General features: G+C 48.4%; 1 protein-coding gene across 1 annotated transcript in view; it reads left to right on the top strand.

The window, feature by feature from the left end:
* WNT7A (Wnt family member 7A) overlaps positions 1–17,458 on the top strand; it is a 99,812-nt gene that overhangs the window by 38,233 nt on the left and 44,121 nt on the right. The window contains exons 2-3 of the mRNA XM_080387112.1: positions 1,025–10,601; positions 11,501–11,727. Of these exons, the coding sequence (XP_080243238.1) occupies positions 10,531–10,601; positions 11,501–11,727 (298 nt within the window). The 5' untranslated portion in view covers positions 1,025–10,530. The remainder of the gene's footprint in view (positions 1–1,024; positions 10,602–11,500; positions 11,728–17,458) is intronic.

Here is a 17,458-nt window from a genome sequence, read left to right as displayed (position 1 = left end):
CTCCTGCCCACACCTCCATATAACCCCACTTTCCTTTGTTACTGACCGGGTGACATGTGTCAGCCACCCCGCAGCCCACCAGAACCTCCAGTCTCTCTCCTAACACCCAGTTTATGAATCCTCTCCTTCAAATGAGGTCTAATACTTGAAGTTTTGCTGCTTTGGGTCCTGAGAACTGACAGCCTTTCCCAGTGACCCCCTCAGTTGAATCTCACCATCTGACAGATCAGCCAGCACTGCCCGAGTCAGTTTGTCACCAGCATTTTGATATACGCTCCCTCCTTTTGTGTCCCTCTTCTGACGCCTCCTCTTTAGCATCAAGTGTAAGCCACCAGACTTTGCTTTCAAGGCCCTTCATGACATATTTACTAATAAGAAACTGCTCTATGGCTAGTCTGCTACAATGGCCTTTATCCCCTCTATCTTATTTCCAGGGAAGTGTTCTTCTTCTTCCTCGGTGCTGAATTCCCACGTGGAGCTCCCTATGACTACTTGCAAAAGCATTCTTCTCCTACAGCCACAGCAGCTGCTCACCATGCTGATAGCCATGGTTCCCTCCTTACTCTTGTGTCTTGCACCCTTATCGTCAACTTACAGAATAATGTTTTTTTAGGGATGGGACCCTTTTTCTTCTGCATTTGTAGATGATACTGCAGAAAGGCAACCTACTGAATAGGCAGGTATCTATATATATCAATATCACTATCAAGAAGCCCTGGCTTGCAAAACACAGTGATCTGTGAAAGATGGAATTACCAGTTTTCTCTCACCACACATCCATTATCAAACATAGAAATCCCCCCAGGAATCTTTTCAGTCTGTGCCCTCTGCTCAGTTCAGGTACAGTGCTGACGCCTTCCAAACAGCCCTTACTTTCTCGTACACAAGAAAATAATTTCACTAGAGTAGAGACTTCCGAGATATCGAAAGGGTTTGTGTGTGCACTTACAGACCCCTGGCCACGGCTCCCACAGGCTTCCCAGGAATACTCCAGTAAAGGCTGAATTTCTTGGTGTCTTTTCAGGCTTTCCCTTCTGATGAGCAGCACAGCAAACTCCCTTACTGACAAGAGCACTCACCTGAACCAGCCCAGCGAGAACAGCTTTTCCAGCTGAAAAGCCATTTTAACCTGAACCACAAGTTAAGGGTTACGTCTGGAAGTCCCACCTAGCTTGGAGAACAGGCACCAAATATTCTGCTTATCCCCTGTGACTACATGGCAGTCTTGGACCAACACATGAAGCTTATTAGAAAAATGAATTTTGGCAGATGGACACTAGACCTGATAATTCAGCTGCTGAGTGTCCTCACCATCAGAGCGATGACCCCATCTCTAGCTCCAGCCTCGGTGACATCTGAGTGGCCGCACAAGAGCTGCAGCAGGAGGGCAGGGCAGTGCTGCTAATGCAGCACAAAGAAACGTCTAGTTTCCTAATGCCGGGTCTGTTCATCTGGCTTAAGGCAGCAAGCTCTGCTGAAGTCCACGAGGCCAGAATGACCACCAAAACCCTGGCCCAGACCCCTGCCAGGCAACCCCTAGCCCTCATGGCCTGGTGCTGGTTTGCATCCATGTCACACCTTCTCAACTGTACAGAGTACATGCTAAGACCCGATCATCATGTCTTCTATGTTGTTAGACCCCCAACAGTTTACAATTACATGCTTGATACTTTTAATTTATTTATTCCACAATTACTGCTTGGAAATGTGTAACTGGAGGGCTGCGTGGCTCACTGAAGACATTGCCAGGCCCACAGTAAATGTATGCTTTAAGTGTCTGTGCAAGCAATCTCCCCCAAAACGCAAATTAGCTTAGTCAAATGTTTTCAATGAACGCATTTTTGACACATCAGTTAATGTTGTTTACATAACTTTAAACTAAATATTGAATGCAAGCCTATTTTGCTTTACATCTTGACATAAAATATGTCTCTGGTTAGGTAGATAGGGAAAAGTTCCTGGCTTTGAAGGAGATAGGAAATTATTGATAAGAGCCCTGATATCTGCAATACAATACCCTTTCCTAGAGTTCACAGAATTCCCCCAAAGCTCTCCTATTAGCAAAGGCTGTTTGATCAAACTTGGCTGGAAAACAAAATCTAGTTCAGTACTTTTCCTTTTGGTTTATGTTTTTTTTTTTTTTTTTTTTTTCACCTGCAGTGCTATTTTAAGATCAGTTTTATGGTTGCAGTTTAGGCAATGGCTAAAAAGGGAGGGAAAATAATTACAATATTTCATAAAGTTTATGTGCCTTGCCCATAACTCTCTCTCACACCATGATATCACTGTGGCCTTGTGTATTTCTAGTGACACCTTGACATCAGCCTTGTAAAAGTGCATCTCAAATCTGTGAATAGAGGGAAAAAAGGGGAAGCTTCTGTTTTGAAAAAGGCAGGTTTTGAGTCCTATCATTTTAACTATAGCTATAATTATAGCTATATTAATATCAACAATAGTAGTAACAGCCTCAACATGCCTTCTGCTGATTGTCAGGTTTGTAAATATGCATTAGTCCAAGGTCAGCCTTCGTCAGAACAAAAAGTAGTCCTGCGTCTTTCTGTGCCTTCCTCCCCATCATTCCACTTTCTCCACCCTTTCTCTCCTTCCTGCCATGAACACAAGTTTGCTTCCCCTGATCTCCACATGATTTCCTCATGCTATTTGTTACCCCTTCCCATACACAATTTTGTGACTCCGCCCTGCACACATTCAGGGAATAGACAACACCCTTGCTGTCCATGCTGCTGTTCTCCACCCAGCCACACATGCTATCTGCTCTGCCCATCACCATGCTCGCAGTCCATGTGTCCAACAAAGAGCTCACGGTACTTTTGCAGCGACCACTGCCAAGCACAGCTCTGCTTCATCCTTCTCCTCACTCTCTGCCCCGGTGCTGTGAGTGGCTCAGAGTTCAGCCTGTTCTGTGACAAATCATTGGTACCCAGCAGGTTTGGTCACCAAAAGATACACCATCAGTGGGACTTCTCTATGCAACACCAGCTGGCCATGGCTAGCAAAAATGCGTGTTTCACACCCAGTTTTGCAGCCCAGCTGCCTTCCCTCAGTGTGTGCTGTCACTAGTCCATCTCTCTATAGACTTGGGGAAAATCCAATGGCTTTGGAAATACATTCTTTTAACAGCATCTGTAGCTCTCTAGTCCTTACGCTGCCTGGAAGACGGTGTCATATTTGCTGGATCAGATCCATGGTGTTTAAGACCTTTCTTTGGCAACAAATAATCTGCTTTGACAGTTCATCTTTTCACCTCTGTGTCCATTAATAAACATGTAAAGGAAATGTCAGGGCTTTTTTTTTTTTAAAAAAATATTTGCTTAAGCGCATGTTGTGATAACTGAGGACTACTATTTTTTGCAAATGCAACATATTCCCCAGTGTGGTTGTAACAAGTAACTTGTTACGGGGTGGAATCAGAAAAGTCTCCCAAAGAAACTGTGTGGGAAGGGAGAAGGGGGGTGGGGGAAAAGCCTGGATGAGTAGCATCCCTGTGAACAAATAGCTGCATTTATACCCGTCATGGGACAAAAGATAAAAAGAGAAAGTGTGTCATTGCAGAACTGGAGGTCTCTGCGTGATGTGCAATGGGCACCTGGTGACACTTGCACACTGCTTGAGGGAACAGAAGATGCAGACCACTGGGATTCACATACTTAGCTCAAAATGACTGACAGCAAGAGGTCTGTTTCTCCAATTCTGCTATTGATGTTAAGGATTACTATTTGAGAGAGCAATTTACTTTGTGTATATTACTCATTAGCTCCTCCTCTGGTATGCGCAGCAAGGGCAGGGTTCAAACTCCATGCAGTTGCAATGGTACCCAGGGGGACACATGCTGCAGCCAGAGGCAGGGTTAAGACTGATCCCATTTTGGAATACAGTCCCAACTGTGTGTTGTGTGTGTGCACACACATGCATAGGGGAGCATGGGAAACCACCCAGACTGCAGCAACAGCGAGTTACCCAGGCCCAGAGATAGCACAGCAAAAAGAATCAAGGTGTTTTCAAACAGCACGTGAACAAACTTGAAGCCCTGCCTATGTTTTTTTTAACACTCCATAGAGTGGATGACCATGTCTTCACACAGGGATACTTGCTCAGCTCTGAGGCCCAAAATCTGCAACTTTTCCCCAAACACAGGGCTTGATGGAGTTCACCAATTCAGGCTTATAGCAGCTATATCAACCAGTTGCTTTGACTTTAACATAAAGTATTCCTTCATCTGTACTTAGATTAAAAAGTCTGAGTAAACCCCAAACCAGAGAAACCCCGAACTCACAAACCTTGTTTTTTGAGCTCCTCAGGCTGTGTCCAGCTCCAAAAGCCAGCAGACCCAGTAGAGGCTACAGCAGAGACGTGCCTGCCTGGGTACTCACACAGAGACAGCTCTACACCAGATCAGCACAAACCAGCTGCATCTTCCAGGTTGCTTAGTAGCCAGTAGACACCTAAATCATCCAAACAGAGCATCTCTTTCCTTACCCAAAATGTACTGCCTTCTAGTCATCCACCTCTCTCCTCACTTACCTCCTGTAGCACTCTGAGCCCATCAGTTACTAACTAGATGAAGCTGGAGGTAGTTAGCTCCCAGACACACGTACTTGCCTAAACTACTTCTGCCTCCTGGCTTGCATGAACTGCTGAGGTCACCACCTGCCTGGACTGGATGGGCCCCACCTGGAGCATATCTCAGTGGGACCTGAGGATCTGAGCTTCCCTCTCAAAGGGTGCAAACCTCCTCTGGCTTTCTTAGACCCCTGTCCTGAGCTTGCTAGATACCTGTTTACATCAGAGTTCATCAATCACAAGGCAACTGATCACAACAAGGCATGTGTAACTTTTTTATTGCCACAAATGTTGAAAACCAGACAAGACTTACTCTGGAAACCCACCCCAGCGTGGCGGCGGTGCTGCCAGCCCTGCCAGGCAGGGTAGGTGGCTTTCACCCTTCCTGAGCTCTGACCTGCTGCAGCTCCTTACATAATTTACTCCTAGCAGAGAGAAACTCTGCGGCAGGCTATTTATTGCTCGTTTTGCAGTCCCACAAATACATCTGTAAACTGAGAAGTTATTGTGGTTGCTGATGATATGCTATATTGCGGGGATTGGGCCAAGATGAGCCTAGGAAATTAACTGGTCTTGCAAATGTTTGTTTATTTATTTATTGTATTTTTTAAAACACCCTTTTAGGAGGTAGGAGATAATTAACACAGGGAGCATTGGTATATTAACCTCACATTTTTGCTATTGAAAGGACTCTCTAGTCTGACTTCTACAGGAGATGTTTTGACAACAAAACAGTGCAGCTATGATTAGCCTGATAAAAGCGAGCCAGAGTTGGAGTATTGATGGTATGTGCATCTAGGATCTAGTTACAAAATGGGCTTTTAACCACATTCTCCCTTGCGAATTCATGTTATCAGAGGCCATCTTAAAAAAAAAAAAAGAAAGAAAAGACAGACAATCTTTCTTTTTCATTTTAGGTGGGTATGTTTCTTGTATTTCTTTATGCTTATGAAAAATGAGACATTAATAACTTTGACCAGAACCACACACTGAGCAGACAGGTGCTTTGCAAACTTCCTTAGCTTCACTAACCCATGCCAGTGCAAAGACCAGGAGCCACAGTGAATCTCTTTAACTACAGGAAATTATTGTCCAGTCATGGGTTTGTGAGGGAGCTGAGAAGGATTGTATCAAGACCAACAGATTTTTTCAAGCTTTTTTAAAAAAATCTAATTTATTTTGAGAATACTTTTTCAGAGCTGATTAGCTAGCATACTAAATCATTGCACTGCCTAACCCCAAAAAGCAACCCTGACAAACAATTAACAATAGAAACACCATTGTGGCAACAAGTGATGGATGGCTCAAGGGTGTAGCTTGGGCCCAGTCTTTGTTTGGAAGAAAGTTGCTGCTGCTAAATAAAGAAACGGGTAGTAAAAGGTGAGAGCGAATAGATCGTATCTGGAATAAAACTATTCGCTCTGCTCGAGGGTAGGTTTCCTCATAGCAGCAAGCATCTCAAGAGAGACAGGCGAGCTCCATGGATCGGGTCACGAGTCAGAAACTGCCACCCACCAACCCTCCTTCTGCCATAGCCTGGGATGAAACAGTGTCTTGAGGTTTCTCCTCTTCCACTGTGGGCGAAATAATGTCTGCTTGCCTACAGGCTGGGCAGTGAGATGGGGTGGCTGTTCTCTCCCAAGCTATGCATTCAAGACTTGTACACAGGACCTGTAGTTTCAGGCCTGCAGAGACCCTCTGCCTTGCTCTGACCTCCTGCATTTCTCAGAGTGCAGCTGTGAACACCCAGCTGAGTATCCTGGTCTGTCTGTCAGCCCATGCCGAGCAAGCGCTGCATCCCGGGCTGGCCAGGCTGTCTGATGACTGCTCGAAGGGCTGCTGACCACATACCGAGGCGTGTTCCCCAAAAGCAGAGTGAGCCCAACTCTTCCAGCTGCCTTGGACTCTCTCTTAAAACCAGACTAACATGTCTGGAGCAGACCTGCCACTTTCCCATGATGCAGGCAGCTGTGCTTCATCAGGTAGCAAAAGCTGCCTCTTAAGTTCCTGCAAAGAGACCATAGAGTTCTTCCAAGTGAAGAATCCAGAGAGCTGGATTTTCACCTGCAGACATTTTCTTATGAACCAGTAGTTCTAGGATTTCTTTTTAACCCTTTTAAGGGCATGGTTTCAAGTTAATTTCTATTGCCACAGGCAATTTCCCGATTCCTGCTTTTCTGTCATTGATTTCTAATAGTTGTTCAAAGTTTTGTGTTCATTTACCAGTTTGCCTATAACTTATTCAAGTACTCTGTTAAGAGAAATAGAATAATGTATCAAAATGCCTCATATTGATTTTATTATGCAGAGATTAGAAAGTAATAAATATAAAGACATAATGTAAAAAAGGAAGCTGGATAGATATGCACTGTAAAACAAGTGGTAGGTAAAGATTACTCACGAAAGACCACTGGAAACACCACATGGCTGGAAGAACCATTTAAGGTCTACAACATTTTAAACAGTGACTAAAATGTTTGAGAAACTTTGCCAAACAAGACAAACTACCCTTCTGTAATCTGCACAGGAATGTTATTTTATGTATGCTTCATATGCGCACGCACACATGCACACACGCTCACATATACATATAGGTCACGAATTTTAAGGAACAAACAGAGTAAGAGAAATTCATTGATTAGTCCAGTAAATTATTTATCTTAATTTTCTGAGGAGGCTTTGCCATTTTCTGCTCTTACTGAACCCTAAGATGCCAATTTGCTCAACCTTGACCTCATGTGTTAAGCAGCTGACTTGCTGAGGTTGAATTAGATAAAACATCTCTACCTTCAGCATCAGAAATTAAAAAAAAAAAAAAAAAAAAGGTGAAAATGAAGTCTAAAGAGCTCCTGGACCGTGTTTTATGTGCCAGATCATCATAGTCGGGAATATGGACTGAGGTTCTGAAGCAAATTTAAAATGACCTCTCAGTTATTTTAGTGTTCAGAGATTCACTTTGGGGGTACATCTGTTCTTTGGAAAGCAGGTTTAGTTTCAGGATGAGACTCCTGAGACTTTCTGTGCCCATTTCTGCTCAAGGACTATTGAACCAATGTGACCAACTGTACTAAGCAACAAAAAAAGCAACAAACCCCACCTCCACCGTGTGTTCCCTAGTCCTCTTCAGCAGCTGCTCTTTTGCACACCTGCAGTATTTTGGTGGTTGTTCTGGGTTGCCCTAGCTCTTCAGGACATCATCATACTGAGCTATATATGGAGCAAAAAATAAAAATCTTCATTCACAAATCCACACAGGCAAAATACATGCTTTGGTGACTGGCTGCAATGACAGGGCGTGTTCTGACGCTTAGAAAACTTCTGTTTGTTGTGCAAAGAGGATGGTGCACTGAGCACATCCATGCTTACTTATAGTACCAATAACGATTATGCTATGCTATTGCTTCACACAGCACCATCCCACCTTGCCTAAACCACTGGCCTGTTTACCCCGGCAGAGTGAGGTGCACAACTCTGTGTGTGTTTGCTGCAGGAGCGTGTTGTGTGCGGGGTATGCCAGTTCGCCAAAATCCTGTGGTTGTTACACACCTGTTTCCCACACGCAGTGGTGGTGCCGGTGCACGGCGCGGGGTGCCTGCCCCAGCATGATACCTGGGGCTGGGCTCACTTTTAGCATCAACATAGTATGTGCCTTGCTGATCTGAGGAGATGATACACAAATGCAAATTGGAATAATGCCTTTCTGCCTATCTCTTAATGGCACTTTCCTTTTCTGGGGGGTTTCCCTCCCACCCAAAGAGGATAAGCCCTAAGCCTTAAATTTACTTCTCGTTAATGTACGCTGCCTTATACCCACGCGTATAGGCCGTGTGCGCTGGCCCGCTGCTTGTGCCTGGTGCTGGGCGCCCGCTGCGTTCCACTTAGGGCTGCAACAGCCTCGGGGCAGCTACTCCCGCCGCCCCCGAACGCCCTGCAGGTACCGGGGGCACCCGCGCTGCCGGCTCACTCCGCTCTGCCCTCTCCCCCCGCGCTGCCCGCCGCCCCCTGCCCGCCGCCCGCTGCCCGCCCGCGGCTGCCCTTCCCGCCGTGCCCGCCAGGTGTCGCCCTGACAAAGAGTTTGCGGCCGCGGCGGGGCCGGCGCTGCTCGCGGGGCTCGGTCGCTGCTCGCGCCACCGGCGCCCACGTCTCCCCGCGCTCGGCCCGGGCCCGGCCGGCCGCTGCCTCCGGCTGCTCGCGGTGGGAGGCTGCCGGGCACAGAGAGGGTACGGAAGTATCTGCCGCACAGGGAAGCAGCGAGCGATGGAGGCGGAGGGATGGAGGCGGCTGGCAGGAGGAGCGCCCACCCTGCCCCGGACACTCAGAGGGAGCAGACATGCAGGACCCCCGCCCGCCGCCCGCCGCCGGCCCCGCTCGCAGCCCCGCTTCTGGGGCGGCTGGAGAGCGGTGGTGCCAGCGGCGGGTCCGTGCGGGCGCAGCGGCGACGTCGGGCCGCGGCCCCGCTCCGCTCGCTGCACCGCCAGAGGGTCTCCCAGCCGGCTTCCTCGGAGGGACCATCTGGGCCTGTCACTGTGGGTTTGTTTTCAGAAAAACACTATCAGCGGAACAGTTCCCGCACCACACCCCTGTTATCATTTAGGTAACCTCCCTGTTTGAAATATTTCGAGTGGATAATAAAATAGTCACCATATCCGTGTAAATCCCCGCACCGAGGAGCCGGGATACTCCTCTCGTTCGGGCCGCCCCCCCCCCCCCCTGCGGCAGGCAGGCGGCTCCGCGGAGCGCCTCGCGTCTCCCGCCGCCCGCTGCCCCCGGGGGTCGGCCCCGGCGCGGCCAGTCCCGCAGCCACTTGATGAGAGCCCGCTGCCACGCCTGGCCCGCCGGGACGGGGCGCCCCCGTCTCTGTTACTAGAAGGATCAGTCCAAAACTAGGCGGAGAGGCACGGCAGGGACACATACGGGGCGACACAGGGCAGCGGGGGGCTGGGGGCGGCCGCCCCTCCACACCTGCCGGTCCCACCGCGCCCGCCCCGGCGCAGGCGAAGCAGCGCTCCCGGGCGCGCTGCCGGGGATGCTGCGGGCTGCCCGGGGCTCGCCCCGCCGCGCCGGTTCGGCTCGGCAAGCCAGAGGGAGAGCGGCGGCACGTTACACGCGGGGAGGCAGAGCCAGGGGAGGAGCGTCGGGGCCGGGGCAAAGGCATAAAACCAGCCCCAGGTGCTCGGCAGCCCCGGCGAACGGGCGGCTATCGCCGAGTTTAAAACTTCAGCCCCCTCCCCGGTGCCGGCCGGCGCGGAGCAGCGCGGGGTGCGGGCCGAGCGCGGCGGCCCCATGCCGCCCGGCGGGCCCGGGCCAGCCCCGGGGACAGCCCCCGGTGACACTCCCCGCAGCCGCCTTCCCGCGGGCCGTGCCCGCAGGAGCAGCCGCGCTCTCCGCCCGAGGAGGATCGCTGTGAGCCTCCTTGCAGGCAGGTGATCTGCCTGCCATTTCTGGTTACCCTTCTTCCCACCTCCCCCGCCTTTCTTCCCCCCCGGCTGGACAACTCCCTCCTTGGAGAACACGCCCAAGTATCTGAAGAAGAGAGAGAGGGAGTTAAAAAAAAAAAAAGGGGGGGGGGGGGGGGATAGAGAGGGAGAGCTAGGTAGTTAACATTGAACCTGGGGGAAGCGCCCGGAGCCGCTGGCGCTCAGGATCCCGCAGCCCATACATCGGCAGCAATAAAGCGCTACGTGTGACAGGCATACAAATCCGGGATAGAGGGAAGAGCGAGCGAGCGGGGCAGGCGGCCGGCGGCGCGCAGAGCCCCGGGGCAGGGCCATGGTGAGTGCCTGCGGGGGCTCGCCAGCGCGCAGCGGCGGGCGGCGCGGGGCGCGACGGGGGCTGCCCCTCTCGGCCGCGCTGCCGTGACCCGCGGCTGCACCGCCGGAGACGGCCCCGGGCCGGAGCGTGGCACGCATCGTTTCGCATGTTGGTCCTGAGACACGGCAAGCAAGGAATATGAACAGGAAAACAAGGCGCTGGATCTTCCACATCTTCCTGAGCCTGGGGATTGTGTATATCAAGATCGGGTAAGTAACTTTTTTTTTTTTTCCCCCTTTCTTCTATAACAATTGCGCTCTCTCTCGCTTTCAGCCTAACCTGCCCAGACCTGTTACTATTTAACTCGGGAAGTCTCAAAAAAAAAAAAAATTATGATGGTGGTGATCACGATTATTTCGTAAAAGACAGGTACAGCCCCGCACCTTCGGGCGGCCCTCGGGGCGCAGCCTCCGGCGGGGCGCGGTGGCGGCCCCGGCAACGTGCGGAGCGGCGAGGGGCCGGGCGGGGGGAAGGGCGTGCGGACCCCCGGGGTAGCCGGCCCTTCTCCGCCCCGGGGTGCCGCGGCCGCCCTCGCCCCCGCCCCGGCTCCCGCAGCTACCTGCCGCCGCCGGCAGCGCGGGCCGGGCCTCTGCCTCCCCGCACGGAAACCCCGCGGCGGCTGCTGCCGGAGGAGACCCCGGCGGGGAGCGGGGAGCGGGACGGGGGGCGGCTCTCCGCCTGGCAGTATCCCCCCCCGCGCCGCTCCAGCCTGGCCCGGCCCGGGCCGCCGCGGCGCTGCCGGTCCAGGTGCGCCCGGCTGCGGGCAGAGGCGGCGCAGCCCGCGGGCAGAGCGCGTTATCCCCGTCCTCCCTCCCTCCAGCAGTTCCGCGGGAGAGGGAAAACCCTCCCGGCCCGCTGCCTGTGCGTGGCCCGGGCACGCAACGCCGCTGCCTGCGCTTTAATTTACGAATGAGGAAGTTCGTCCCGTTTTGGCAGGAGCCCACGCGCTCCTTATCTCCGCTCCGGCTGCGGAGAGAGGGAGAGGGAAGCGACGGGGGAAAGGCGGGTGTTTTCCGGGGGCACCTGCCAGCGCTGGGAGGCGGCAGGGTGCTGCGTCCGTCTCCGGGACGAGGGTCCCCCCAGCCACCCCGGTGTCTTGTCGTTGCAGGGGTTTTTCCTCTGTGGTGGCCCTGGGAGCCAGCATCATCTGTAACAAGATCCCGGGTCTTGCCCCCAGGCAGCGGGCGATCTGCCAGAGCAGGCCCGACGCTATTATCGTCATCGGGGAAGGGTCCCAGATGGGCATCAACGAGTGCCAGTTCCAGTTTCGCAACGGGCGCTGGAACTGCTCAGCCCTAGGAGAGAGGACCGTCTTCGGGAAGGAGCTGAAAGTGGGTACGTTGCCTCTCCGCTCACTGGTGACCAACTCCCAGCTGCATGACACCAAAAGGAGGGGGGGCACATGGGGTGTGTCATGGGGCACAGCTGTTGGCTCACACAGCTTGTGCCAGCCAGAGCAGGACTGTCACCTCGAGCATGTCCACCTGGATGCTATGGCTGTCATTACCAACGTGACTGACATCAGTGCTTCCTCCTAGCAGGGTACCTGTCGTGGCCCTTGCTGTGGTTCAGGAAAGCACTTCCACAGGCCTTAGCATTAGCTCCTACCACAGTGTTTCACTGTCTTGCTCCCACAAATCCTTTTGGAAAGGTTTTCCATTTGTGGGCACAGGACAGCAGCCTTATTAAGGATGCAAAAATGGTGTTTGGTTCGGGTTGAAGGTAGTGGTCAGAGACTGAATGCTGCGTGGGGTTAGAATGACACTTCTGGGGTGCAGCCACCTCAACAGTGATGCTGGCCTGATGTTTGGACTTGTTGGGACAAAGGTCAGTTGCATTATAAGACATTTCCACCACATAAAATAGTTATTCTTATCTAGTGCCCTCTCTCCCACCAGAAGGAACGGGTGTTCTGATTTGAGATGTCAGGGCATTTATAGAAACTGTTCCAACCAACAGGCAGAAGATCCCATTTCCAGTTTCTATTTTTTTCGGTTATTGCAACAGTACAAAATATACTGAAATTCTGAACTAAACCAGCATTAGTAATGACAAACACAAACACCTGAGGAAACAGACAAGTAAAAACTCTTATGCCCCTGTACCGCACAATACACAGGAGTGGAGCTTACTCAGTGTTTGTTGATTCCACAGCACTTAAAATACAAAGACTGAGGAAAAGTGTTTTCTGAATACAGCTATAGCCATTTTTAGAGCCATACTTGGAAACTAATCACTTGCAGTATGGCATTCTGCATCCAGAAGTTGAAGCTGATATCTATGGTTTCCAGCCCTGAGGTCTTTCTGCCTCCTCCCCACCTAAAACATAGACGCAAAAAACCAGAAAGCCCATCAAACAAAGATTAGCGTGAGAGAAAACATGGATATTTCATGAGAACAGAAGAAGTGACTGAGAAGAAAAGCCAGAAGAGCCCCGAGCAGTCGTACAGCAGCTGTGCCCTGGCTTCTAGCTTGTTGGGAAACCCTCTGGACTGGACCGGCTCCAGGCACCGTTTAGTCATACGTGGGCAAACGGCAGGGTATGTCCCTAGTACCTCATTCCTTGCATTCTCATGAAACACAGAGATACAGCCTTGCCACTCTGCTTTGGAACTCTTGGAAACATCTGGCATTAACTGAAAGTGTATTTTATCACGTGTGTGCACACTGATATGTGTATTTTCCAAAACTTAGAGATACTTAAGGAAAAACAGAAAGAGAACAAGATGACTAAATTTGAAAGTCCTATGTGAGTTACCGATCTTTCAACACCTTTGATAATCAAACAAAGTGAGTCAAGTAGGGAATGTAAAAATGACCCTGCATGACATTGTGATACATCTGAAAATGGACCATTTATTCAGATTAGCTCATTGTTTCTATTCCTTGAGCTGAGCTGTTCCTGTCAGTGATGCATGCAAGTGTTTGCCACTTAGGTCAGTGAAGAGTCCATTTGGATGGCTGACAGGTTTGGGCTCATTTAGTCTGAGAGTAACATTTCCTTAAACAGAAAATGTGAGAAGGATTTCTTCTTCAACAAATCATAAAGCTGCAGAGTTATTGTGGTCTGTTGTACAAACATGCACTCAGTTCCTCCCCCCCCTCCCAAAATTGAATTATTTAGCTAGTGGGTTATATTTAGGTCCTTTTAAAGAAAGTCAATATTAAAGGAAGTAGACTTTGATCTGTCTTTGAGGTGATAACTCTTAATACGTTCTATCTATCCATTACAAGGCTAAGATAGATAGGGCAAATTCATCGTTGGTTTCAGAACAGAGTCAAGTGTTGAACGGCATCCAAATTATAAAACTAATTTAAAGAATAACCAAAACCTTCAAATTTAAAGAGGTTATACATTTACATTTGAAAATAAGCGTCGATAAAAATCACACGGACTTGAAAGCCGTGATGGTGAATTTTACTTGCACACAAGACATGCATGGTGTCTCAAGGATAAACATACTCAGGGCCTTGAACACCATGAAACATTATAACGTAACCACTTCCACTCAGGTTGTCTCCTTGTTCTTCTACTTCTTCCTTTGCAGCATGTGTAGAAACCTAGAATATCCAACACAGCTTGCCTTTCTATGGCTACAAGGAAAAAGCATCTGTTTCCTACATTTCTCTCTCTTTCCCCAAGATCTCTGTGTTGGGGTGTGCTCTAGGTTACCATTGAGAGAAATAAAGGTTAAAAAGGGTAAAACTTATGTGCTATAAAGCCATAAGTCAAATTTGTTGCCCACGGCCAGGAGGAGGTCAGTCCCGTGTGGCTTACTCAAAACAGGAAAGGGGAGAGACGTGTGACATGGTGGACCGTATATGCTATAGGGTGTATTTTAAGGTTACTGTGCACAAGAACAATTGAGGTTACCATCAAAGCAGAGACTGTACCTTTGTAGCTTTTTTAATTACCAGCAACAGCTCTAGATTCTCAGTTCTTTGCCATGCTGTGTATTACAAAATGCTATTCAAACAGCAACTAATACAATAGTACTTTTTATAGCATTCAAAGACTGAATATATTTCTTGGCCAATTACATCCTTAAAGTTATTACCTCCAAAGTATGTGGGGCACCTTCGGTTTGCCACTGGCAATAAAGTCAGTGGGCCACCCATGACCTCATCCCGCTTTCTCTGTTAGAGGCTTCGCTCTGCCTCTGGAGCGGCCCTGACGCGCACGCGCTATGATTAGGATATGACTTCAGAATGACAGTAAAGTGGCTCGCCTGGCTGCTGAGCTGCTCAACGCGTGCAGCGAGCAAAGTCTAATATCAATTTGGGAGGATGTGCTTCAGTAACTCTTATGCTAATAGGATTTGCGTGTGTTAGTCCATACAAATAAGTTCCCTTGGATACCACAGATTCTTGTGAACTATTTCCCAACCCATGATTCTGATGGCACACAAACCTAAATCTCTTCAGACCCAGGTTTCATTACTTCTACCTTTCTCGGGTAGAAGTTTTATGAATGTTACGGAAATGTACCCAAATGATTTCAATTCTTTTGTTGACACTGGAGGGTGATTCAGGAGGCCTGAGTTCTCCTCGTGGCTCTGCTGTTGTGTGGCTGAGGGACTGTGGTGCACGTCCTCTGTGCTTCTCTTTTCCTATTTTTAAAATGGCAACAGGGATACTAGACTTGGTGAAACACTTCAAAGTCAGTGGAAGGAAGGCATTGAACAAAATTTTCCTATTCTAAGCATGTGTTTATCTGTATTTTAACAAATTCACATATAATCCATCTTCTAGTGATAATTTAGTTTCTAGTTAGCAACCATTTAAATTCATCCATGCTTCATACGGTGTATTTGTGAGCACAGACTGGAGTTTCCAGCTCCTTATAGCATGCTTCCTATCATTGCACAGCATATACTCTCCGTTTCTTGTGTCATTTTATCTAGTTTGTCCTTCAAAAGAGAGTCTTCCCTACTGACATACTGTGGATATCTTAAGGTGACAGCTGGTGACAATAGTGCCAATAACATGAAGAGAAATAGAGTAAAAGTGACAGTTTACTCCAGCTGAGAACTTGGTCCAGTTACAACAGGAAATGATAAAGTTGCAATCAAGATGAACACAAGTTTGTTTTTTTTTCTAGACAATTCTATAGACACCTCATTAATAATGTAAAGTCACAAAGAGAATTTTTAAAATAACCATGGAGATGATGCAACACTGCAATTACAGACACTTTTAAAACCAAACATTTTTTACAGTGGTCAGCAGTTCTGTTCCTGAAGATGGTCACAATCAAAACCAAGGTTTTAAAGCAGGATAGGCCAAAAAACTCCTGCCCACCTCTCTTCAGGTGAAGTGTGGTTCAAGCATAAACTTCTGAGCAATCAGAGATGCCTTTGATAGAATCTGAAAATCACATCTGGGCTCTGATGGATCACAGAAAGAGCACGTCCTATGGGAAGGCTTTTCTTCAGGTGCCTTTAGTAGCCCATTCTACAGTGTGTAACCTTGTGAAGAGGTAGTCAACAGTAACTTTGCTGTTTGTGGCAATCACAAGCCAAGGAGTAACTACCTCAAATCATTGCTTTAGGATATGCATATATTTCACGATATCTAGAGGACAGCACTGTATTGGCATCATAGGGCAAAAATTAAACCACTATGTCCTTCTGTTGTAACTGAGCAGCACTGCCACTATTAGGTGATCCTTCCCAATTAAAAATAATACAAACTGTTTGACCGAATCTCTACAAAGTGGCACAGCAAAGTGGAAACTCGTTCCAGTGTAGATCTATGAAAAGAAAGGCACTACAACTGTGCAGAAACTGTCATGGATCATGCAGGGGAGAGGATGGAGGAAATCAGCTGAAAGCTATGCGTGGTCTCCGAAGCGCATTACAGCAAAACTGGTTTCAGCCAAGTTTTCATCCTGGTCTTACTAAAATGCATCAATTCTTCGGTTTCTTTTACATTGAAAAATGCATTGATACCTTAATCCATCTGACATTACTCATGTGAATAAGGGAAGCTGAAATCAAACCAGGAATCCACATGGACAAACTGGTCTCACAGCGGCTGAGCGTAGCAGGCCAGCTCGGCACCTATGTACATTGTGTGCAACGCCTTTGACTCAGGGATCAGTACAGATGTACCCAGATGTACACCTTAAAGCAGGAGAGGCTGGTAGCTTTCCTTGATACAGTACACTATTAGTTGTACACTGCACACTGGATTGAGTTTAGCAGGGGTTTATTTTCCATCTATTTAAATAAACTTTTTGCCTGTGGCTTCAACAATGTAAAGGAAGAGGGGACATTCCCTCTCTTGCCTATTGAGACAAATGACAGCTATCCTACAAACCAAACTCTTAACTAGGTTTTTCAGTAGCTATCAGGAACTCTCTCTTTTGCTAGTATGCAAAAGAGAATTAGATCTAGCTCATCCTCCTCTCTGGTCTGGTAGAGTTAAAAGAAAAATAGAGTAAAATGTCATTCTGTCACTGGGTTAAAGACAAACACTTTTGAAAGCAACCCAGTACAGGCATGTTCAAGAAAGGATTTAATCTCCAGCCATTTCCTGGAGCTTTTTGATTTCAAATACTGGTGTAGTCTCTTGTGTTAGGTTTTTTAAAGTCTGATTCTTTGAATTAAGAAATAACAGACAGAGTAAACAGCCACTGGTAGATCATCCCGAATATGCTTGCCGTTTTTATATTGCATGGAAGGTTACCTGCACAAGTCTATGGGAAACTAGCTTCTAAGTGCTACTGCACTATTCAGCGTGATCAATATTTAGAAGAAAGATTGAGAAATACTCTGTTTTTTGAATTAATGGTGTTATGAAACCCCTGAGATATAGAGAAAAGAAATATTGTAATTAACAGAAGGCTGGCTATCTACTTGAGCAAGGTCAGAAGCTGCGTTTCTGTGCTAAGTTTCCAGCCCTTACAACCAGTTTTTAATGTCACTATCTTGCATGAGAACATTTACTTGCAGGCAAAATGGAGACCAGGCTGAAATATGGCCTGAACATCCAAAACCCAACATGCTGCTTTATGCCAAAAAGTCAATCTTTCTCAGCAGGGACTGTCACAGTAGAGAGAAAA

Source organism: Falco punctatus, assembly GCF_963210335.1.
Source record: "Falco punctatus genome assembly, chromosome: 4".
Lineage (NCBI taxonomy): Eukaryota > Metazoa > Chordata > Aves > Falconiformes > Falconidae > Falco > Falco punctatus.
This window is presented reverse-complemented; position numbering and strand designations above follow the sequence as displayed.